Below are 26,500 nucleotides of genomic sequence, written 5' to 3' on the forward strand. Positions count from 1 at the left end.
GCTATATTCTTAAGTCAGAACAAACGCAAAAACATAAGCGTAAGCTTACAACTAGCGTGAGCAGATCTTATTATTCATTCCCAGCGCGAGATTGAAGTCTTGTTTTCGACCCTGAAAAACTCACCTTTTCCGTTAGCTCAGAGCATAAAACTACATATAAGCGCCCTAGTTCGTATTCTCTGCTTTATTCCCTGTCTTCCCTGTCATCTCTGTGAAAAATACGCAAGAGAATCTCATAACTCTCACCATTTGATCACGCAACGTGACAACATCCACGCGAGAGCCCCCGACATGTGCGTGAATCCGCGCGGATATATGACGTCAGGATGGCGCAATTTGTTCTAAAAATAGAAAAATTGTCCCATGTCATAGGTGCGCGCGAATCTCGAGACTTACGGTCTCCGTCCCCGATTATGGCTCCTGATGAATCTTAATTTACCTCACTGTTAATTAAAATGACGTTAATTGAAAGCAGCGTTATTTTACGACACCTTTATTATCAGCAAAGCAACTTGGCTGGAAGTACACGCAACGTTTCTACATGATATAGCGTCCGCTATAGTTAAAGATGAAATTCCCGATGAACCTATTCTAAACGTTGACCAAACACCGTCAAAGTTCGTAGCGACGGATAACGTCACGATGGCAGAGAAGAGTTCAAAGTATATCCAGAAAAGGAAGGGACGCATTCCAACCCTGGACCCATTCACGCCCTAGTTTGTATGGCTACCTTGTGTTTTTTGCTGGAAATAAAGAGTAAATTTTGTTGTTGGACGTTGTTATTTTCTAACGAAATAAGTGCGAAAAATATCAAATTCGCGTCTTAATTATGCAAACGTACCACACGGAAATTCGCGTTAATAAAAGGTATGTAAACATAACTTTTCGAAAATTCGCGTTAATTTTATAACGCGTAAATTTTATTCGCATTGTTAACATGCTTCGTTATATTCCTATAATAAGGTACACGCACAAAAAAAAAAACTATAAAAATTTTAGAACAGGACGAAAAGTTATAGTTAGTGTACATACTAATTCATGTATAACTGAGAAGCTTGTTTTGAAAGATGTGTTTTTCGAAGAGGTTTAAAGAGTCCATCAGTTTTGCTTGTCTGATCTTATTTGTGTGCTGTTCCACAGTACTGGGGCAAGCGACAGAGAGGGATCGGTCCACAGCTCTCTGATTCATATATTTTCGTATGGTCAGTAGATTTTTCGGCGTACACTCGTAAACACCTGACTGGTTCATTTTTAATAACATCTTCCAAATTAGTAGGTGCCAACCATGTTTGTCTTATAAGTCAACAAAAAAAAATATTAAAATTGACACTTTCTCTAAAAAGCAGCTAGTGCAAATAAATTAAAACCAGCGATGTTTCAATGTGGGGATAAAAGCTGGTAAAAAGCTGATTTGCATGCCGAGGTGGCATGTCTCTCCATAGACACAACCGACTCGAATTCAACATCAACGTTTAATTTTTGCGGAGGGCTCGAGATGGCTGGGCGATTTCACCACAAACAGATATCAAGGATACAAGTGCGGCAGGAAAGAGCTAGTATTGAGTATAAATAGCTCCGTTTTGTAGAAGAATATTTCGAAATAAGTAAGGACATACTTAGGAATTTCTGTGTTTCAATTGAGGATACCAGCAGGTGGCACTGAGAAACCACAATAACTCCGTTATGTAGAAGCATATTTTAAATGACTTAAAATATACTCAGGAATTTTCGTATTTCAATTGTTTGGGAATTTTAATCGTTTTTGGCCCATACCGTATTTGTACACTTTTTTGATCCTGGAACGAAGTAACTGTAGCCTCTGAAACAAAGGAAACCCGCGCACTTCTGTCAGTGTTTCCATTTTAAACTCTGCGCAAGTGTTCAAGCACGTAAAAACACGAGCTACGTTATAACGAACGTCCGTTTTTCTACAAATCGGATATATTTGAGTCAACTGAATAATCAATGTCTACCGATCGCAACAGTCAAAGTACAAAGATAATTATCTTCACTTCTAACCGCATTTCACTTACTGGATCATTGAAAGGTGTTTCTAGCTGTGAGAGGGGAACAGAGAGTGATTTTCTCTTAAATCTTTGGCCAAACGGGCTGCCAAGTAGTCGCAAGTAGCCCTAAGTTAGACTTGCGTTGGGTGGCCAAACGGACTCGCAAGTTTCCACTCGAGTACACGCAGGTCGCAAAAACTTAAACCATTTCAAGGCTACTGATCTTATCTTATCTTGTAAAATGTTCCACAGTACTGCGACAGAGAGGGATCGGTCCACAGCTCTCTGATTCATATTTTCGCATGGTCAGTAGATTTTTCGGCTTGCATTCGTTAACATTTGACTGGTGCAGTTTTAATAAGATCTTCCAAATTAGTAGGTGCCAACCATGTTTGTCTTATAACTCAACAAAAAAAATATTAAAATTAACACGTTCTCTAAGAAGCAGCCAATGCAAATAAATTAAAACCAGCGATGTGTCTATGTGGGGATAAAAGCTGGTAAAAAGCTGATTTGCACACCGAAGTGGCATGTCTCTCCATAGACATAAACGAATCGAATTCAACACCAACATTTTATTTTAATTTTGCGGACGGAGCTCGAGATGGCTGGGCGATTTCACCACAAACAGATATCACGGATACAAGTGCGGCATTCAATATAAATAGCTCCCTTTTGTAGAAGCGTAACAGGACATACTTAGGAATTTCTGTATTTCAGTTGAGGATACCAGCAGGTGGCACTGAGAAACCACAATAACTCCGTTATGTAGAAGCATATTTTGAATAACTTAAAATATACTAAGGAATTTTCGTATTTCAATTGTTTGGGAATTTTAATATCGTTTTTGGCCTATACCGTATTTGTACAATTTTTTGATCCTGGAACGAAGTAACTGTAACCTCTAAAACAAAGGAAACCGGCGCACTCCTTTCAATGTTTCCAGTTTAAACTCTGCACAAGTGTTCACTAAGCACGTAAAAACACGAAATGTATTTAAGTCGACTGAATAATCAATGTCTACCGATCGCAACAATCAAAGTACAAAGATAATTATCTTTACTTCTAACCGCATTTCACTTACTGGATCAGTAAAACGGTGCCACGGTTTCTAGCTGTGAGATGGGAACAGAAAGTGATTTTCTCTTAAATCTTTGGCCAAACGGACTGGCAAGTAGTCGCAAGTAGCCCGCAAGTTGAAATTTCGTACAGATTTGTGTTGGGTGGCCAAACGGACTCGCAAGTTTCCACTCAAGTGCACGCAGGTCGCAAAAACTTAAACTATTTCTTCAGCCAAAATCCTGTCAGTTTCATTGACTAATATGTTGTCCGTTTCGCCAGGGCTTAAGAGGCCCTGCGCCTAAGAAACGACCGATGATTTCCGGCTAAAAAATAAAATCGGCCGATTTTTATCTCCCAAGTAGAGGTTACCGAATACTATTTAAAAATGAATTTCTTTTGTTTCAGTTTCGCTTTAAACCAAAAATATCGAGCCGCAAACTTTTTCCGTCTGATAGCAGCAAAATCAGGCCGAAAATATGGTCCCGCTAAAATCTGTTCGGAAATTACTATCGCAACGCAAAATAATGAGAAAACTACACAGTGTTGAAGAAAAAGGCCTTTTAATGCAATATCATTTGATAAACATAAAAAAAACTGCCGAAGCGATTAAAAAATAAAGTTTCATATATTGCATACTAAATTAGATGGAGCGATGGAGCTGATTTTAAAATAATTATTTCTCAAAAGTTCAACGCTTTTGAAAGCAGTCACAGTGATGAATCAGACATTGGAGGGATACACATCACGTTTCTGGAAAAACATTTTTCGGGCAAAGTATATTGACCTTATACAAAGCGTTCAAAGTTACCGTGTTTACCGTTATCCTGCTACTTCGGCGAAACACTTCTCTTTTGCCAGTACGGCCGTGGATAGCGTGGTAAACGCCACTTTAAACCTTGCTAGGCATTCCAAGACCATCCTGAGTAGAAGGACGTAGAATTAAAAGAGAAAGGAAGATGAAAAATACGCAGAAAAAGAAAATAACTCGAAATTACCATCTGCTAACGAAAGTTGAATCTAGAAAACGCCGTCGCGTGACAGCGGCCATTGACGTCATTTGTCACGTCAAGTCGCAAGAGCGTGGGAAAACGAGTCTGCAGTGTCCTTCGGGCGGTCAGCGGCTAGGGATCCAGTCGTGACCCCATAACTCAGATCACGCTGCGGCCAAAACGGTGTGGCGGTTGGGGAAGTTTTTCTTTTTGAGTGACCATCATTTGTGAAAAATAACATAACATTGCTCCACTAAACGTTTTCTGGCCGGAAAAATTGTTTTCCTATTTGTGCATTCGTTTGGATTCCGCCGCTGTGTAGACAAATGACGTCAATGGCAGCTGTCACGCGACGACATTTTCCAGATTCAACTTTCGTTAGCAGATGGTAATTTCGAGTTATTTTCTTTTTCTGCGTATTTTTCATCTTCCTTTCTCTTTCAATTCTACGTCCTTCTACTTAGGATGGTCTTCGAATGCCTAGCAAGGTTTAAAGTGGCGTTTAACACGCTATCCACGGCCCTACTGGCAAAAGAGAAGTGTTTCGGCGAAGTAGCAGGATAACGGTAAACACGGTAACTTTGAACGCTTTGTACAAGGTCAATATACTTTGGCCGAAAAATGTTTTTTCAGAAACGTGATGTATATCCCTCCAATGTCTGATTCATCACTGTGATTGCTTTCAAAAGCGTTGAACTTTTGAGAAATAATTATCTTAAAATCAGCTCCAACGTTCCATCTAATTTAGTATGCAATATTTGAAACTTTATTTTTTAATCGCTTCGGCAGTTTTCTGATGTTTATCGAATGATATTGCATTAAAAGGCCTTTTTCTTCAACACTGTGTAGTTTTCTCATTATTTTGCGTTGCAATAGTAATTTCTGAACAGTTTTTTAGCGGGCCCTTATTTTCGGCCTGATTTTGCTGCTATCAGACGGAAAAAGTTTGCGGCTCGATACTTTTGGTTTAAAGCGAAACTGAAACAAAAGAAATTCATTTTTAAAAAGTATTCGGTAACCTCTGCTTGGGAGATAAAAAATCGGCCGATTTTATTTTTTAGCCGGAAATCATCGGTCGTTTCTTAGGCGCAGGGCCTCTTAAGCCTGGTTCACACTAGCGACATAACGACAAAACGACATCGTCACGAACGACACAAAAAGGACGTTATCTCGATGTTTGTATTCTGAACATTTAGACATAATGACAAACATGTATTAGCAACATAACAGCATGAACAGAACGGCATAAAGATAACACTCAGGATAAAACTGATCTTTTCCTTATGTCGTTATGTCGATGTCGTTATGTCGCTAGAGTGAACCGGGCTTTAACGAACGTTTGTTCAGAGATCATTTTCGCTCACACGCTAAAACCGGAGTTTGCCATACTAATCAGTGTTATGAGCTTCATTAAAAACTTGCCTTTGGGTGTCATGGTTGAACATACGAGGAATTGTTTCCAGTCGAATTTCACTTGTTTCCTGATAGTAAACTAGAATTCCCTTCGACAGAAAGTTATTATAAGTTACTAGCCTTCAATTTGGCGAGCTACCTTTAAATATCTGCTCACCTTGCTTAAATAAAGGTTGTCCATCTCTGTCTGTCTGTCAAACTTACTGAACCGTGATCACCTGAAATATTGCAAGACTTCAATTTATATCAATATTCATCATCGCTCAATTATACCTGGGTGGGTTCTTTTTCTTGTCGATCGCGGCTTCGCCACGAAACCAAAAAAAAAAACCCTCTACCACCCAAGGTACATCGCTTTTCGTTGTTATCAAAATACGTGTTCTGCTATATAAAGTCTCATATGAGCCAAAGGAATTGGCCGTGGCGAACTGTCGAGACCTAAGAACTAGGTAGGATTAATCATTAACGGAACGTGAAAGCTGTCAATAACGCCTCATGATATGCAAATTAAGTGTGAAGGACGCACTACACTGTCTCAGACTGTCTTTCTTCCGTTTGTGTTTGTGTAGTGGTCGAATCAGCATAAATAGTAGTTCGGTCGTGTCTTTACGCGAGGAAATACTTGGAGAACAATCCATAGCTTCTTATTGTCCGTTACAAAAAGTATTCGTGCTATGAAGAATGGCTTTCCGGCTTATTCCGGTTAGTTTCGTCAGGAGATTGTTTATCAAGCGACGTTTCACTTCAGGTGTACTGCTTGCAAGTTTACCGTTCTTAGGATACCTGCTTCTATTCTCTTCTTCAGAAACTGGACTCTCTACTTCGGTGCCTGGAAAAATGCTTTCGACAAGCATTGTATGTGACTGCCCTTGCGCAGCTAAGCAGCAAACTCAAAATAGCACTCTAAAACCACAAACAGAAGTGATCGTGACATCGACAAGTACGTTTCCAGGTGAACGAAAGGTTGAACACGATTCCTCGACATCCATCGGAAGTTTAAATGCTCACATGTGGTCTGGAATATGTGGAATGAACGTGGATATTTTAAGAAACTGGCCTCATTTTCCTTACTTTCCAAACCAGCGTTCTTTTGTTTCGGAATTTCGTAAAACTCAAGTTTTGAATATGAAAGACAACGGAGAAAGGATTTTTGGATTTGTTCATCCGCAGGTAAGCGGCATGTATAAGTTTGCCATCACATCAGATGATACATCAGAGTTGTGGCTGAGTAGAAATGAAGATCCCGCTTCAAGCGAGATGATCGCGCGGGTTTATTCGCCTCATGAATCGGCTTGGACTGTAGAAGGAGACTACACGAAATATCCTGAGCAAATCTCCAAAGAAATCCTTCTTCACGCCGGCAAGAAATATTACATCGAGTCTTTGAGTAAGCAAGGTTCTGGCGCCGCTCATGTTGCTGTATTTTGGTCTTACGGGAATTCAACATTTGAAATTATTTCCTCCAAGTACCTGTCGAGTTTTTATGAGAATGACAATCAAGAATCAATTCCCCCGCACGCGGGTAAACAGCGACACATAACACTTCGAAGCAAGAGCAATTTGTATTATTTTAATCGTCTTCCGTTCATAAGCAGGAATGAATACAACAGTGTAATTCCAGCTTGTTCCTATAGTCCGAGCTTTTTATTGCATGGAACGATCAAAGCGAACCAGGGTGTTTGGATGACAATGGAACACGAGTCAGGGGTATTCCCGCGGGATGATACCGACATGGTGCAGATCAGACGGGACGGATGGTCGAGGCCCAATGTGCTTCTTGATAAAAACACAGTTGATTCTGTCGTAGACAAGCTGATCACTTCTTTACGCCCGAGGTTAGTTCGGAAGAATTTTTGTTATTATTTAACTAACACCTTAAAAACATATGCTTACCTTTCTGTTATTTAAAGAAACAAGTCTATAGAGGAAATCATACTTATTGTTCAATACTTTTTCGACACAAAAGGTAAAAATATCCATAAAAAATTTTGTAGACCCTCTGTATTTGTGTCTTGCAGATTCCATTATTTTTAGTGTCTCATTTGTCTCATAAAAGGAACAGCCTCTTAATAGACCACTTTTAAAAAATTAAAATTCAGCTTGTCAGTGAGGCTAGAGGACACAAACAAAGGAAATTGAATACCCATGTTAATGCATTTCTTTTTGCAGATATAAATTCAGCCTCTTACAAACCTTTTGCGTACAATTCAGAGGGGACACTACAGTATACATGTGATAAAGTGACAGTTAGATTTCCCCACAAATGCCACTATGAAATAGAATCCCATTTGAACACAGCGAAAGGATAATCAGGGCCTAAATGTGGACAATGGTATTGTTTCATGCAAACATATCTGCCACGATGCCTCAATAGTGAGGCAATTGAGGGATAAATTGTTCAGCAAATTTGATATTCTCTCTTTCAAAAATAAATGTTATTATGTCTGTAATGTTTGCCTCACCGCACTTAAGATTGTCACCTTCATGGATATGGTTGTATAATAATGCAATTGATTGTGAGTGTTCATGCAAATTGTGTTATTGAAAGTCTTTTGTTGGAAAAGGATTGTCCAAAAGTGTATGTGATTGTCGTTTCATGACAATGAATTTTTTTCCAACAAAAATGAAAATACATTTACAGCCAATGAATGTCAAAGGAAGGTATTGTTTATCTTTTGATGATTTTGAATGTTAATACATGTTAAAGTGTTATCCTTGAACGTTCCTTATGTGCAAATGAAGGTCATATTGGTGTTAATGAGAGTATATTGACCATAATGAAACAAATTTGGACTTAAATGAATGGATATTTTCTGTAAATGAACAGCAAAAGGTGTATTACTTCAGCCAAAAAGCTAATAGACCAGAACTAAAATGCAATAATTTGTATGCAAATTATTGCCTATGGCTGGTGAGGCTACCCTGCCTAAATAAAGATGACTTGACTTGACTTGCAAGAATCACGTGAAAGTCTAGCACGAAACTCTCCTTATATTCGCGTCTGTTATTTTGACCTAAATAGTCACTTGGTGTAGAAGACCCGGGTAAGACGGCACAGTTGACGTATAACAATGGAGAACAAAAGGACAAAAAAGGAGGAAAACAATAAAAACAGTAGGTTTGTGAGGGGGTGTTCTATTGTGACCTGAGTCTTCTACATCAAGAAGTCCAAAACGAAAGAACAAACGAGAATCTTTAGACTGGTCACTGGGTTCCTTTTGGATCGCAAATATACAGTGAAACCTGTACCTTGGGACCCTCATCAGTGCCTCGTTGGTGTCCATTTAAATAAAGCTTGAAAGTCAATCGTTAAAGCGCAGTTAATAGAGCGTGACGCTATTTACGTACAGTCGCTAGCTTACTGTTGTTAAACGTAACGCAATAGAACTGTTACGCGTTAGAACATTATAGAAGTCTTTCTTGTCTAGTTTAAACAATATTCACAATAGCCTTTCACGCATGCATGTTGCAACAACGTCTGGTTTAACTATATCATGCGTTTTGTATGGCTAGTCTTTTAAATAGCCCCATTCTTGTTTCGTTCAAGGCCGCATGGACTCTGTACGTTTCATGGTACACGATTTTATATTGGTTTAAACCCAGACATCAGTCTACCTATAAAAGAGTCTTAGCTTGGACTTTAGCATCATTCGCTCGTTATATCACTATTGTAACTTTTAGTTAGCCCTCGAAATTGTAACTCCCACCCTTCCCTCCCTTTGAAGGTTTATTGTTGTTGTTCATTAATATACATAATAAACTGGGGTTCACCTCTCGTGACACGCTATCGGTTAAGTCTTGCAGCGACTTCCCCAAGCTTCGTTTTCGCTAATTTAGTGGCGCTATTTAACGCTCTTTTATGCCTCTTCTTGTCCGATCCTGCACGTGCCGGCGGAGTCGGCTCGTAGTGCTGGGGAGATAAGTAAGGCTTGAGAACTGTCTACACTCTAGCACGATGCTGACCGGAGGTCAGCTCTTAGTGCCGTTTAGAGTTACGCTACTAGGACGCGCAAGCTTTTGGCCTCGCCGACTTGTCCGATCCAGTGCGGAATTAACCGCTGGGGAGATAAGTTTGGCATTTGGTTACGCAGTGGAAGTTCGTCTGTCACGCCGATTACGGAGCGGTTTTCCCCCCTTTACGCCATAGAACGCGTGTTTATTGCTTGTGTTTGTCGGGATAATACTCCCTAGGAACTGCAACATTAAACAGGTTTTATTATGTTGTTCAATAATAGCTAATTATTACCCCTTTTGTAAAACAGTGTTAAACACTTCCAGTCAGTCAGTGCATCAATCTGAACAATGATAAAGGAGTCTGAGCTGAGCTTTTAGAAGTAAACCCTTGAAGTGTCGCTTATTGAAGGTTTAGTGCAACAAAATGGCTTAATAAGGTGTCCGCGTCCTCTAACAGCGGTGCCCGCTGAATACAGGTCTATTTTAAAGTATTAAAACGTGGGAAGAAAATTTTGGGACTCACACTGGTGTCCACTTAATAGAGGGTGTCCGATAAATATGGAGTCCGCTTAATACAGGTTACACAGTACTGCTAATATACTGCGTCTGTGATTGGTTTGAGCCCTCCAACGGAAAACGTCAAGACAGCGTATGCAAACTAAGGATACAAACCCGCGCGTGACACTCCAACGCGTGACAAATATAACGCTTGACAGTTCAACTCGCGTTCATTATTACTCCACCAAGTTGGTTACTAAGGTCCCTGACGTGAAGCCAGTACTTAGCAAGTCTGCTGAGTAGTGATAACACGACTTTTACAATTCTTCTTGTTTATTTTTTTTCAGAAAATATTTCCTTAAGAAAATTCACAAAGTGATTCAAAAGCCAGACCCCAAGAATGGCGACCGTTTCTTGTTGAACCTCGAACTTGGTTTAAACAGCACCAATCAATCATTTCGACTGTCAGAACACGTGTATCAGAAAAAGGGAAATGACACCTTGTGCCTTCCTGAAGGAATCAACTGGAATAACAACGCTACAGTGTACTTCATTCTCCCTGTTAAGGAGCAAGGAAGCTGGGTGCAACATTTTATCAGTCAGCTGACTGATGCCAGCTCATTAACCGGTGATACGAACTTTCACGTCATAGTTGTTGATTTTGAAAGTAAAGATATTGATATGGGCAAGGCGTTTAACACATCTCTTCTCAGCAGTAGACATACTATTGTTTCATTAACGGGGAAATTCTTCAAGACTCTCGCTCTAAACAAGGCGGTTGAACAAGTGCCGAATGCGCATGACATAGTTTTCCTGTTTGATCTGCACATTGATGTGCCCGCAGACATTATGGACAGTGTTCGCATGGTAAGTACGTATATACTTCCTTGTACATATATGTCATTGAACTGGCGTGAGGTCCATTTTGGTGAAATATTGCTCGTTATGTTGTTTGCAAATTTAAGGACCGAGTTGTAGGCGGTCCATCTTAGCGGTCAGTATTGCAAATTTTGGACCGCTCAAAGAACCATTCAGAATTCTCCTTTTTGTTTGACCAATTTGCCATAAAATAATATTCCGTATTAGCTTAATGCCTTATTCAGGGGCAAAATAACAGGCGGGAGAAATTAAATGTGCTGAAAAAAAATCCCGTACTGCTTGACTTTAACCTTTGCAGTATTACTCGAGGACATCTTGCTCATTTTTCGCAGTTTTCTTGACATATGTTGGGTTAAAAATTTGTTTCGAAAGTCTTCAAATATATCACCTGTTAAGAGTCTGTCCACGAGAGGACCAGGCAGGCGTGACACATGCCATATCATCGATTTCTCTCAAACTTTCACAAATGATTAAGGTCATTAAGTTATTCAAGAGTCCAAAGTAGTTTGGGCTCCTGGTCAATCCCTGGGGTATTAGGGCTTTCACATCAAATCCCAGGGATAAAACCCCGAAATTAGCTCTAAAATTGCACTTTCAACAAAGATTTCTCACACTAACAGAATGCAGTGGAGTTTAATCTTGTTTCATCCAACAATTCTTTGAGCCTTAAGCAGTGAAAGGTCCAAAGTTGGAGTGATTTGAAATTATTCTCGCCAATCTAGAACATTTGAAAATTAACCACGTCACGCAACAATTTTAAGAAACGGCAAATTAGGCTTTTTAAATTGTAAATATCTCCAATGGGCAACATTGCATGTCGACAAACATGTAGTCACAGTAAAACTCTATCATAGTGCTATGTTTTTGACGAAAAAAAATTTTGGCCTCTGTGAAAAATTCGTGATCACAGTCTTCTGAAGTACGTGACGGTCCAAGCTAACTGGAGCACTCTGTGACCATAAGCTGCTGTTTAAGGAGCCGATTCGAATCGTTTAATGGTATCGGTGACGCCAGTACGTTTGTTTTTCAGCTCTTTAAACCTTAAGAGATGTTTATCTGCATAGCTAAGGAGTTACGTTAATTATATAAATTCTAAGATATTGACATGATTCACTGACAGTTGTTAGTAAATCTAATAAACCGGATACATTTTATGCCGGAAGTCGACAGTTGAAAGCAAAGTGTGGCAGGTATATTTTGCCACATTTTTCTACTTTCCACGCTTATTAAATTTATTTTCAAACTTGTAATGCACTCAAAGTAATTTCCTTACAGGAGAAACAGCAGCCTTCATGTAAATGTAGGTGTGTGGCGTGACACTTGTTTCTGTTACATGTGTCAGTATATCTACTTGAATCTAGAAATAAAATTCACTGAGCTCGAAAAAAAAATAAAGTCTATCTTTGACAGGCAATCTACATTCTACAGCAAATAAAGTTATTTTCGGTTACTTTTGTAAAGTATTTTTGGAGATAGAGATCCTTCAATCAGGCTAATGTAAACACCGTCGCAATAAAAAGTAGACAAAGATAAATGAGAGTACGTGGTTTCGTTTCTTGCCAGTGCGTAACACTTGGTTGATTTTTTGGAGCAGCAACTGAAAGCCATGGCTGCCCAGATGTCATGTTCGTTCGCTTCACATTCCAACAGCACTTGTAATTTTTCGCCAAGATTACCAGGGAAGAATGATATTTTCCTTTGTCTTCGTGTACTAGGGATACCAAATCTCACCTGCGACAGCTGAAGGTTGCCTGAGCATCTGCTATTTCGGAAAAAAAGACCTCATTTTCGCTTGAGTAGGATTGTTTGATCTGAAGGGAAACAATATGATAGTGTGTCCAAAGCATCGCGCTTCGCTAGGAACGTGGTGGAGACCATTTCTCAAATGTTACAATCCTCTGCACTCCAATAAGCGACGAAAACCGGAAAGAGGAGCCAGCCTGCAGATCTGTAAAGAGATAATGACGAAATGGAAACTTCTTGTTCCCGTCAGTACAGGTATGTTTTTGTTTTCTTTTTTTTGGTGACCCCAAAATAGACATCCGAGGTATTCCTTGTTTAGCCAAAACTGACACCGGAATCGAGCCTGGAAATAACAGTAGGTCATTGGACAATTGTCCGGTAAATGTGAGGTTTTGACTGGTAAAAGCTTAGTCTGGTCGGAAAGTCTGACCTGGCATTTCTGCTAAACGAAAAATATTTTAACTGGAAATTTGTGGCCAAATATGGAACAAGTCATCTTATTCATACTGCCACACAATACTACGCAAAATAGCTCTGTTATGACAGTTTTGTTTTTATTCCAGTTCTGAGAAATAACTATCACACGCAATGCATCGTCTCAAATGTCATGTCGAATTTGTAAACACACCACATCAGTGCCACTATTCAAGCTACGTGTTTATTTACGCATTCTGCGCTGCTGTCGTGAAAGATCGTGAAGCCCCATTTAGTCTCAATTACGTTCATCTGAAAAACTACTAAAATCTGAGGTCATGTGTTGTTACTCGTAGTTTGTTATTTGCAAGTGTTGGGGAATTAGTTTTTAGTCGTAATTTGACGGCCGTCGATAAAATCAGGAACAGGGAACATGGAACATGGAACATGAAACATGGAACATCCCGGCATCCCGGAACATAGATTAATTATAATGATTATAAAAAAAAAAAAAAAAAGTGTAAAATTAAATACACAAAAATAAATTGGTGTCAGCTCGAAATATGAAAAGATATTTTTTATGGTAGGGGAGTCGGTAGGGGAAGGGTAGGGAGCGTTGGGTATTCATTCACCTGACCACAATGAGTGCAGGCTTTTCTTCTTTCCCACCAATTGCGCCACGTGGCTTTATAGCGTTCTGTTTTTGAACGCAAACATGGACGATTCAGACGATGAATGCCAGGTACATGTAATTCATTGCAGGTAATTCATTTCATTTCCTTTATTGATACCTGGTTCTTCAGCATCTGAGGTGTTCGTCGGAGCATCAGAAAGTTGCTTGTTAAGTCAGTAGCCCTAGTTCTGTCACTGTTCCGCCCCAGTTTTCGTGCTCTTTGCTAGGAACGCCTGGTATTATGACCCATCAAGTGCAGACTTGGCCTTTCCGGAAGCCCGAGTAACAAGCAAGTTATTATTAATAAATCATCAGAGCTCGAGCAGTCCAAACTAGTTTAGACAAGAAACTCAATGCTGAAGAGTTTCTATTTCTATCTCATGGAGAAACTATTTCTTCCCGAGGAATAGTGTATACGCATACCTTTAAACTGACGTAAGGCACTGAATAAAGAAATCACACGCGTGTACCATATTTTTCAATCGGAATAAAGAGTTCAAACACCACACCTTTCTTTGAGGGGTGATTACTGCCAAAATTAAGTTTGGGATTTAGTTATACTGTTTGCCAATGTGATTTTTAATTATTTCACTCGTATTTTTGATGTTACAAATTGTGTTTAATGTGTTCTGGGGTTTATCCTCGGGATAGCGAGACCATGGTTTATCTTCGTTTACTTTTCATTGCGACGGTGTTTACATTAGCCTGATTGAAGGATCTCTACACGTATCTCCAAAAAATACTTTACAAAAGTAACCAGAAAGAACTTAATTTGCTTTAGAATGTGGATTGCCTGTCAAAGATAGACTTTATTTTTTTCGAGCTCAGTGAATTTTATTTCTAGATTCAAGTAGATATACTGACACATGTAACAGAAACAAGTGTCACGCCACACACCTACATTTACATGAAGGCTGCTGTTTCTCCTGTAAGGAAATTACTTTGAGTGCATTACAAGTTTGAAAATAAATTTAATAAGCGTGGAAAGTAAAAAAATGTGGCAAAATATACCTGCCACACTTTTCTTTCAACTGTCGACTTCCGGCATAAAATGTATCCGGTTTATTAGATTTACTAACAACTGTCAGTGAATCATGTCAATATCTTAGAATTTATATAATTAACGTAATTCCTTAGCTATGCAGATAAACATCTCTTAAGGTTTTAAGAGCTGAAAAACAAACGAACTGGCGTCACCGATACCATTAAACGATTCGAATCGGCTCCTTAAACAGCAGCTTATGGTCACAGAGTGCTCCAGTTAGCTTGGACCGTCACGTACTTCAGAAGAATGTGATCACGAATTTTTCACAGAGACCAAAATTTTTTTTCGTCAGAAACATAGCACTATGATAGAGTTTTACTGTGACTACATGTTTGTCGACATGCAATGTTGCCCATTGGAGATATTTGCAATTTAAAAAGCCTAATTTGCCGTTTCTTAAAATTGTTGCGTGACGTGGTTAATTTTCAAATGTTCTAGATTGGCGAGAATAATTTCAAATCACTCCAACTTTGGACCTTTCACTGCTTAAGGCTCAAAGAATTGTTGGATGAAACAAGATTAAACTCCACTGCATTCTGTTAGTGTGAGAAATCTTTGTTGAAAGTGCAATTTTAGAGCTAATTTCGGGGTTTTATCCCTGGGATTTGATGTGAAAGCCCTAATACCCCAGGGATTGACCAGGAGCCCAAACTACTTTGGACTCTTGAATAACTTAATGACCTTAATCATCTGTGAAAGTTTGAGAGAAATCGATGATATGGCATGTGTCACGCCTGCCTGGTCCTCTCGCGGACAGACTCTTAAGTCGTCGAATAAGGTGTATCTAGAGAAGATGAAGAATAAGAGAGTTTATCCCCATATACGCCGTATTCCTAAGGTTATCCCTTTCAAGCTATTTTTAGATATTGTACCCAGTTCTTTAGCGAATAATGCAGCACGGGCGTTCATTCGCTCATTACTAGTCTCCTCGTGGAGCAAAGAACGTCCACAATGGTGTGTCGGCGTCGCGTAGATGCTTTCGTAGAGGATGAAAATTGAGTAAGGCCGCTTGGGCAGTCCACGTGAGCAAACTCGCGTCACAGGATTGGCTATTTCTAGACCTGGCTGGGTTTCCGAAATCGGGAATGATGTAAAGATACCTTGACAGTGATTACCTTGGGAATAAGGCTAACTCGGGGGATTCACTCTCTCACCTTTCAACCACTCTCGTTCATTAGTATTATAAGCATGGTGAAACGGTTATTATTAAGTGGTTGGTGGATTTCTCTTGCCTACGAGGACTAAAACAGTGATTCGTTTCAACAGAACACCATTGCTGGTCGAATAGTTTATTTTCCTATAGTTGGTCGCCTGGAATGTGGAAGTACCTCCGTGGAACATCGAGGCTATTGGGAATTGTATGGCCTTGGAATTATGGCGGCTTATAAGTCAGACTGGGACAGATTTGGCGGTGAGTATAACTGAAATCAATCATGGTCTCTTGCTGAAATTCATATGTTATCTCTTCAATGTTGTCGTTGTTATTGATGATAGCGTGGTAGAAGGGAAGTGCAATTCGACGGATATCGATGGGTTGTGGCAGTGGCCATAATCGGGGACGGAGACCGTAAGCGCGCGCCATTTCTAGTATTGGGGTTGTTTCTATTTTTAAGAGAAATTACGCCATCCCGTGCGGCACACGCGCGTACATGCTGCGAGGATTTTCGCGGATGTCGCGCGGGGGAAATGGCGTCCGAAATTCCCGAAATTTGTTATGCTTTTGGCCCACAACTCAATACGTTTATGTCTGTTGGAATTTTGCATAAATATTTTCGTCGTAAGCTGCTCCAGTTTGCGTGAAGTAAGACAGTGTCGAATTTAGGTATGTCCCGCTTTAAGCTTATAGCTCTGACCAAGTTGTGTTCCGCTGCTTCTTTTACAAGAGCCTTACATTAATCCACTCTAAATTTCACAAATGTTGAAGATTGACAACTTTTCCATAACACAGCAAAAAACTAGTACGATATATTTAGATATAGCAGCGTTTCAAGACTTCAAAGTTTCCTAGCTCCTCTTGCCACATGCTTGCGAGGAATTCGCCAGAGTCTATCGCGACCGAAAAGTTAAAATAATTGCAAGTGAGTTTTACCTGAATTGTAGGCAACGGTTGATGTTTCAGCAAGGCCCAGTAAGTTTACGTCTGTAGATACTGCTCAGTTTTGTTTGTGCAAAAATCCAAGAAATTGTCTGTTGTCGATGAATAAGAGCGCCCACCGATGCGTGTTTTGTACAGTCAGTAAAACACGACAAATTGGACTTCCGTACTTTCGTGTGAAAACTTCCATCGAACTCATACGATATCTCTAGTTTTTAAATATGTTTAAGGTTGATAAATGTTTGCGAACATATTAAAAGCTTCGCTGAAATAATTGGCAAAGTTAAGTGTTACGATGACGCTTTCTTTAATCAACTCGAATAACGATTTCGATTTTGTTGATTGAGTTATCAAAACTCATTGTCTATTTTATTTTTGCAGTGTATAATTTCACTATGTTGAAGAATTTGTTCTAAAAATAGCAAAATTGTTCCATATCATAGGTGCGCGCGGATCCCAAGACTTACGGTCTCCGTCCCCGATTATGGCTCCTGGTTGTGGGCGATGTAGGTAGGACTGCTTCACTTGTTTGAAGTGGCAGTCAATGAAATGGAAACAGTAAATTACAGTTTGTTCAATGCTAGAGATTTCCTACACTTCTACCAACGTAGCTTTATAAACAGGTACCAATAGTTCTTTCCATAATGTTTTGTTATTAAATTACTCTTTTCGCTCTCTTTACATCGCTAGGAATGAACGTTAAGGACTTCCAATTCAAATGGGGTGGGGAAGACTGGGATCTAGTTGACCGCGTGTGGAACATATCTCTGGAGGTGGAACGAATCCGATATCCGGGACTTTATCATCATTTTCATGGCAAAAACCGAAAATGGAATTAATCAGTTCTGAGATCACTTAGTATTTGAACTACGTTCCCACGGAGCTACTTTTTTCTAATTTTCTTGGAATTTTTGGCAAATTTTTCATATGCTAGTTTTTGATCTTAGTTTTCATATAAATATATTGTTAATTCTTTTTGTAATGAAATGGGCCAAAAGTTCAGCAATAATTTAGTTATTGTCAATTGCTACCCTCTGTAAATAACATCCTTACCATACGTAGCTATAGCTGATGCTCGGATATTTGTCCGCGGACATTATCTGTTCCGAGAAGCGAACAGTTTTTCGAGAGCGTAGCTCGAGGAAAACTGTGAGCTTTGAGGAAGGATAATGTCCAAGGACAAATATCCGAGGATATTTTCTCGGCAAATGGAGGCTATCGTGTTTATTATCCTTCAAATATTTTTCGCAAGATGCGCGATTTTGAAAATTGAGAATGTCTCTCGGAATACTCCCCAGTTCCGCAGTTTTAGCTGGGGGAATTATTCAGTCACGTGACGCGTTCAGACCAATCGCGCGCGAGCGAAAATATTTGATGGCTTATAAGCGAAGTTACAGAACTTACAATTTTCTTACGCTTTTACAAGACTAAAAGTTATTTGAAAGGCTGCTCCAATCGTTCGACTGTTCGTGCAACGCTTGCTACAATAAATTAACACCACCTAACTATTTCAGGGTGTGTTTTATACACAAGACAACTTTTTCTTTCAACTTGTGTAGCGGCAAAATTGCCAGACAAACTGTAACGACCAAATTTAGCGCGTTTTTTCCAGTGTGCTGACGTCCCACTGATCACACATAGTCACAATAGAGATGTCATCTCCTACCCTTTTTTCGTTGTACTTTCGCCACCGTTGGACCATAAAATTGTGGCCCTTTTAATTAGGCTTTTACTTTAGGCCAGATCCTCTAGTGGGCCTATCAATATCCTTTGCTGGCCTTGAATGTATTTAAGGTCATTCCCCAGTATTGCATTGTGCATCCTTACTGCGCATAATTTATGGCCTCATTAGCGCGCGTTCGTGCACGCGCACATTGAAAACATGGCGGATTTGCCTTGATATTGAGTTCTGTCAGTTGCAAAGTGGCTATAGCTCACTAACGAGCTCGGGCACCCCAAATTTTTTCCAGTCATTTTAATCAACTAATCATTAGCTTTGCGTTAGAAAAGACTGATCTGATTTCAATGTTTAAAATTGAATAAATAAGGAAAATAGCAGTGCAGTTTTGTTTCAGGGGAACTATATACGTTTGCAATCAATCAATCTTTATTACCTGAAAGACACTAGAACCACGAACCATTCACATTTTTTGTTTACATTTTTTGCTGACTACATGATAAAGGCCTCTTATAATGTGTTGGACTGGAGTTTTTACGGTGTAAACATGGAACTATAGTCACTAAAATTAAAATGTACGAAAATGTTTGAGTGTCCTAACTGTAACAAAGATTGATTGAGTGAATGATTGCAAACAGATATTTATTTAGCAGAACCGATTCGATTTGGGTTCTTGATCCGGTTCATCATTGGCCATATTTTATTTAAAGACAGGAAGTTATGTGAAATTGTGTGATACATGTCCTTATCAGATAACAAATAACTGCATGCATCGTGTTAATTATGAACGAGTTTTGACGGGAATTTGACGTTGACGAATTAGATTTTAAACCAATCATGTAACATATCTTTCAGGTTTTATTTATTGACGCTTTCTTGTCGTAAGCAATACAGTTTTGTTAGAAATACAGAAGCAGAGCGGTTTTTAATTGAGTGTCGAAAGTAATCAGGAGGTTGCTTTGGTTTTGGTTTTGGTTTTGGTTTTGGTTTTACTACGGTTTGAGATTGGCTGAGTAGTCTAATTGGTAAGTAATTAGTTTGGTTTTGGTTTTACGACACTCAATTGAAAACCGCTCTGAAATAAAATAGTTTTTGGTTATATACAGCTTAAGTAGCAAAGCTACAATTCTTACAAATAAGCAAAGAGCAAAGAAATAAATCTCTTTGTCAACTAATTAAAGTATTAGATTAATAACATCAGAGACCGCACTGATGACGTAATATCAGGAGGCAACAATTAATAAATATTAAAAATGCAATTAAGCAAAGGCACGATTGATCATCGCAGTTACGGTACACAACTCAAGCAGCTGTGAAATTAAAGCCTGAAAAAAATAGGCTTGAACGGGATTCGAACCCATGACCTCTGAGATACCGGTGCAGTGCTCTGCCAACTGAGCTATTAAAGCGACTGGGAGTTGGTCACGTTGTGAGTTCTGTCCGGGTTCTATTTTCATAGCTGCTTAAGTTGTGTACATTACTGCGATGATCATTCAAGTACTTTTTCCGAGCCAATCAATATTATTGTCGTTATTGTTGTTATCGTTGTTGTCGTTTACATCTTTCTCCGTAGTTCAAATATGTGGTCTTCCATATATTCATTTGCAAAAATGCAATAAAGTTATCACTCGAAACTCAGGTTACCGTAATTGTTAGGCAGTGTTTCCCGTACTGTTGATGTAGTAAGTTTTGGATTGTTAAACAATTCAAAGCTTTCTATCAACTAAATCAACGTTGTTCACTGTTCCACATGCGCCAGATGAAATGGAGGTCTGAGCGTCGACCCGCAAAAGCGCACAAAAACAGACGGGTGCTTCAGTCCCCATGCTAAGTAATAACTCGTCAAATATTTCTCGTTTTAATGACACACTACAAAACAGATAACTTATTAGCTAGGCTTCTCTGTCTATGCGGTAAGTAACGACTCAAGCGCTGTGCGAGTCTTTTAGAAGTAAATGTAGTACGCTGTAGATAAAGACGGTCTGCGTTATAAGCAATATCAGAAAAAGACAGATTCTCAGAACGCGTGCGACTAGGCAGGGCTCGCATTGGACGACGTTTAATATTTTGTGTCTCAAATATCAACAGTACTTGTACTCCGATGGTGCTGAAGTATGTCGCCAGAAAAGAGACTCCACTGGGTCGATATACTTACAACGGCAAAGCTTGAGATTGCGGAGGCTAATGTGATGTGGTATAGAGCGTTTCCACTTACGTGGCCGACAACCATGGACATTTATTAGAAATGAAGAAAGCGTTTACGTAAGAAAAGAGTTGAACTCCCTTAGGATTCGTTTGGGACACCAACATGGCCGCGGTTCATCGTTTTGGTACACCAATATGGCTGCCGTGACGTCACGTCAAAACGCTCCGGCTATCACGGTTTTGAAAACCATCTTGATGGGCAGGCATCACGCAGTTAGCAATTACAGTGTTTGCATTGAAATCCCATGGCAAATAATTTTCTTGAGGTATTCTGAACAAATAAATAGCGAAGTTAACATACTAGACCGCATTTTTTTTTCGACTGATTGCTGCGGCGCTCGTTAAATGTTTAGTGTTTTGGTGGTGGCGGTTATTCGCGGGGGACGCTTATTTGAGGGTGGCACTCTTTAAAAATCATGGCATTTATAAATGACAGCAAGCAAATGTCAAAATACTGCCACTGCGAACTGAAGAACATGGGTTGTTCATAGCCCAATTAAGCTAACCGAGGATTAACGAGGATTTTGATTTCAGTTTTGAATTTTTTCTTTGAAGGTTTTCTGTTGATATTGTTTTTCCTTCAGTTTTGAGCTTGAGTAATCTCAGACTTTCTTATACAAAAAAACTGTTACTTCGGGTAAATTTAATCCTGGCTTAGTGTTAACCGGCTTTCGCACAACCCGGTGCGGAAAACTGAGTTTGGGTAATCAAATAGTGACGAGTGAAGTTAGAAAATAATTTCACACGCTTTTTGTCATTTCCCGAGCTTTTTTCAAATTGCGCTTACAATCGTGGGTTTCTAACTTGTTCATTGTATCGAGAAATTTCGTATGAAACGTTTCCATGGCAATTTTGTAATTTCCCTTGCCTTGTGAAATTATAATTAGCGCTCAAATTTCGCCGAAAATTAACGCGCAATTTGTCATCCTTCCTACGGCGCTTACACGTAGGGCGGTGAAACGAGCGGGTCCGAGCAAAAAGGTGTGATGTAGTAGACTGGGGTCTACTAAGACGAGCAGATTCCGCTTACTTGCACGCGAACTTAGATTTCCAAAAAAAAATCCACGAGACTCCCTTCTATATGAGTTTGCAACTTCTTTTGGTGCATTTTTTGTTCTGAGGCAACGGGAAAAGGTGAGTTTTTCAGGGTTGAAAACAGGACTCCAAATTTCGCGCTGTGAGTGAGTAAGATCTGCTCGCGCTGATTGTACGCGTAAGCTTTTCATAAACTTTATTCAAGAAAACTCTCTACTCTGGTATCGAGTTATTTCTCAGAACAATGTTTCATCATAACCAAAATCTGTTTCGATAACTTATTGTTTCTGCTCGTTTGGCGAGTTTGCAGAAGCTTTCGAAAGGAAAATAAATCTGACGCGCACAAGTAGAACATTTGCATAGTGCAGCGCGTGTACTTTCAAGTCTGAGTCGGTGTTTTCAATTGTCGATAAAAAATTAATGAATGAATGAACGAACGAACGAACGAACGAACGAACGAACGAACGAACGAATGAATGAATGATTTTTTTCGTCATCTTTTGTGCTGAGATAAGGGGCGGGGCAGAAGACTCCTGAAACTTTCGTATAGGCATCATCTCACAAAGCGAGAAAATGGCGTCTCGATTACTCACGATTTCCCTCTATTTGTAAACCATCAGTTCCGTTTCATTTTATATTGAGGATGGAAAGATGTTGCAGACACATTACTTCGACTTTTTAAGCAAAAATTTCGGGAAAAGAGAAAAGTTTATTATTGTTTTGAAGCAAAATAACGGAGAGCCTTCCGCCATCGTCGGGCGAATTTTACACATTTTCAAAACTGGTGTTGTTCCGACTTTTGGTTCTTGTTGTTCGTGATTTAGTGATAACAATAAGTGCAATAGCCTATAATGTTAACAACAACCTGGATGAAGTATTGCTGGCCATAGTTTGCACTGTGTACTACGGGAACATAATTAACAGAAGCCGTTTAGCTCCGAAAGTCGCTGTCACCAGAGCTTTCGTTGCTCTTGGCTCACGTGTATTGGTAGAAGAGACAAGCTGGATCGCATGCGGAAGGTCAGTATCCCACATTCCCACATCTCTCGTTGAAGATTGTTGTTTTCAGTAAGATACAGTACATATATATTGGTACTTTGGGGTCATCAGTCTCTTTCTCTTTGGTGAGTGCTTTTAAAACGCCCAGTAAAAACTTGATTCACGGCATGGAAGCTTATGTCTCGCTGGATCGAAATTCGAGCAAGATTTTTAAGTTCTAGTCTTCTTTAAAAGTAATTAAATCAATTATTTAAATCCAAGCCATCAGAGGGAATCTGCTATCGAAGCTTCCCTAAGTTAAGGTCCTGTTTAAGGACCTTCCCCTTTGAAAATCGTGGGGGGTGTACTTTGACGCAACACAGGTCCCACTTATATGGTCTCGGGTACCCGAGATAACCCTCCCCCTGAGGCAACTTTATCAAGTGTTTGTATGTGAAAATGTGGCCCCTGTAGGCCGAGTAAAAGTTGACCCTGCATGATTATTCGTAACTCTTATTGAATAATCAAATGTGCAACTATCCTTCTTTGTTTAAGTTTCCCTCAGTCATTTGATCACAGTGGGTTTTGCTGGGTTACTTTTCTCTTCTTTGATACAAATTGCTGCTTTAAATCTTAAATCTAGGAATTACGTGACACTTGCCATGCCGAGAGTTGTTCCAGTTAGGCGAGCCAAAGTGTTTATGTATACTCAAAGAAAAGTTGTTGGTTACTTTACCTGCCAAGGCGAGTCAACTTGCCCACCTGAATTGTCTCACCCCCAAGTCTGGTTAGTGATCCCCGTGTAAACGGTTGGTTGAATTTTGCAAAGAAATAAGTGAAAAGTTAGCTCCACCAAGGTAACTCGGGGAAAGGGTTGTCTCCGGCACACAAGAGCCACTCTATTTTATTTCCATTTTCCCTCTTCCTCTTCCAACTGATTATGCGAAATATACTGTCCAAAATCTTTATGGGTACTGGTGTCTGAGAGTGTCATCTTTATCACTACTGTGGAATGTACCTCACCTTACAGCCACCCCCATTAACACAGCCACCTCGTTATTATGGCCACTCTATTCTGGCTCAATCAAAAGCTCAGTCGGTCATTTTCTTATTTATTAATTATACAGTCAGATTTTTGTGGCCTGTTGGTGACCAGATTAACAGAATTCTGGCACATTGTAGGAGTAATTTATGCAATTAACAGTAAGCAACAGGCATCATTTTGATAGTGAAGTCCCATGCATACATGTAACTCTTGATTATTTTAAGATATTATCTTTATTATGTCATCAAGGCAATAATATTTTGATTCCTGCTCCAGCGGGAGGGGGGGGGGGAACTCTCCTCTATGTGCTATATATAGCTATGTGTAGCCCCAAAGGGTGTGGTTATTCAGTCATTTTGGTCATAAATACTCTAGGGTAAGGCATTTGCCCTCTAGTCTTTAATTTGGTATGTTTTTTAGAATAAGCTACCTCAATTTTCATCATTATCGATAAGAACATCAACAAAAGTCGTTCAAAGCTTATGTTTAGGGGAACTGTAGCAGTCGCAACAGTCATAAATGGGGTAGGGAAAATCGCAGATTATGGTCATAAATAGGTTAAGGGTTTGACCTTTGTGAAGAGGGCCGCACTGACTCCCACCCAATTTTTCTGGGATGTACCAAACACATTTTCTTAGCAGTTACTACAGTCTTGCTTTAGTACATCAAAATAGTACTTGCTGCCAGATACTTTATAAAAGTATAACCCCTCCAGAAGCCTTCACAAAGTACATGTAATATCAGGTGCTGGTTCGTTCTTGCGGTTAAAGGCGCTACTTACTCTGAAGATTAGCCCACCAGGGATCAAACGTTGTCAGATTTATTTGAACTAGAGACACGGCTCATTGCGTCCTTGGTTACATCGTAGTCAACTGAAATTGAAATAATTACAAGATAAATTATTATTTACAACATTCTAAATCGAAGCGACAAACGATTTTGAAACTTACAATTTGTGTTCCTGGGTGTCGGATCCCTTTGATCGCTATCTTGATGTTTTGCTCACGACTGTTGATTGACTTGACTTCGAATGTCCGTTACATGATAAGATTTTCCTTTTAAAACATAAGTCACATGACTTGTTTTTCCCGCCACGCATGGTCGAGGCGATTTCGCAATTACCGACGATAATTAATTCAATTTTTTTTTGTTTTTTTTGTTTTTTTTACACGCAAATGAACATGCAAATCAGGTGCTAACAATAATTTTTTTTTGCGGCTGATTAAAATTTAGTATTAAATTGTACTGAACTGGTGCAGATTTAATATACATTATATTTTGTCACACTTAGTTCACTTATTTTAAGACTACTCAGCAGCAACTAGTACCTCTTGTATGACCATGCAGTAACAGTATATTCCAAAAAAAAAAAATACATGTATATGTAATACTATCCTGCGTGGAAGAGTGTGTAGAGAGAGCACACAGTGCAGTGCCCTACTGTGTGTCTTTTGTTAGGTATAATAATCTTAAATTTAGAAGACTCGTATTGATCTTTTAGAATTCACAAAAAAGTTGATATCCTGACAACTCTCCTTTAGCTGTGTCACTTCATAATAAATTAGCAGTTTGGTATGTTGTAGCATAGAACTTTAATTCATTAAGTTATCGCACCGGTATCACAGAGGTCATGGGTTGGAATCCAGTTCCCACCTAATTTTTTTTTCAGGCTATAATTCCACCTTTGCTTAAGTTGTGTATAGTTGCAATGATCAATCATGTCTTTATAAGTTAATCAATGTATATATGTTCCACTGACTTATACTTTAACATTTTATCTTAAAGTTTGTTCATTTGTTTTATTGTGTGGTTCTAGAAAATGTCCATACCCACCCCAAGGAGATTATTGGAAATTCCAAGGATGGGGAGGGTCTCAAAAGCCAAACTTTTTAAAGAAAAGTACTGTATTAATCAAAATTGGAATTTCCATAGGGATGGGATGGGGAGATCTCTGTTTAATAAATACATAAATAATATGTACAGACCCATTATCTGATGTGAAGACTGTGCAACATATCCTGGCCAACAAGTTGCCAAGGTGTAGCATCCTTGTTATCAATTTCAAGTACCAAATTAAAGAAGATCAGCATGCTACTGTAGATGGGAGAGGGGAATTTTTCAAAATATCATAAGCTAAAAAATATATATATATTTTCCAAACTCAGTCATGTTAGTAGTGTTAGTGTTGATTGATTGATTGATTGATTGATTGATTATTTATTTATTGATGTATTTATTAATGAATACCTGTAAAGAGATAGTCATACATTCTTGCAAATATTCTGGGTCTGTCCCACATACCATTTAGATCATCCAGTCCTCCAAGAAAGTTATGAAATTTATTGTCCAAGTAAACTACTGAACCATGGGCTCCAGTGGGGACAGTGCTATTATGATGCAATTTGCAGATGTGCTACATAATATGAGCTTAACAGTTTTGTTACCATGGCAACAGACTGCATTTCAGACCTTCCCTGATATTCTACGCTTTTCTGGCCACCTTTGAAGTTCCATTTTGATATTTGCTAGTGGTGCTTCATCTGCATGATCCAGCAAGCCTATTAAATAGTAATGAGGAAGTCATGGCCTTGATTAATGTTTTTCAAGCTGAAAATCACTGCATTATTGAAACTGGGTTGGAGGAGGAAAAGATTGAGTTGCCAATTGGGTACATATTTTTTATAGCCATATTAGTGTGTTGCCTGTAGAACTATAAGGCTACCAAGTTTCAATGATCTCTGCTGTATATATGGTCTGCACTTGTTGTAATATTGGGTTTGGTGTATGA

General features: G+C 39.2%; 1 protein-coding gene across 1 annotated transcript in view; it reads left to right on the forward strand.

The window, feature by feature from the left end:
* The window catches only part of LOC145491506 (beta-1,4-N-acetylgalactosaminyltransferase 3-like), a 21,493-nt gene extending 210 nt beyond the window's left edge, over positions 1-21,283 (forward strand). The window contains exons 1-4 of the mRNA XM_081470752.1: positions 1-7,305; positions 10,270-10,789; positions 15,943-16,087; positions 17,462-21,283. The exon at positions 1-7,305 is cut by the window's left edge and continues 210 nt beyond it. Coding sequence (XP_081326878.1) covers positions 6,152-7,305; positions 10,270-10,789; positions 15,943-16,087; positions 17,462-17,610 — 1,968 coding nt within the window. The 5' untranslated portion in view covers positions 1-6,151 and the 3' untranslated portion in view covers positions 17,611-21,283. The remainder of the gene's footprint in view (positions 7,306-10,269; positions 10,790-15,942; positions 16,088-17,461) is intronic.
* The last annotated feature ends 5,217 nt before the right edge of the window (positions 21,284-26,500 follow it).

The sequence above is a fragment of the Orbicella franksi genome, chromosome 6 (genome assembly GCF_964199315.1).
Source record: "Orbicella franksi chromosome 6, jaOrbFran1.1, whole genome shotgun sequence".
Classification (NCBI taxonomy): domain Eukaryota; kingdom Metazoa; phylum Cnidaria; class Anthozoa; order Scleractinia; family Merulinidae; genus Orbicella; species Orbicella franksi.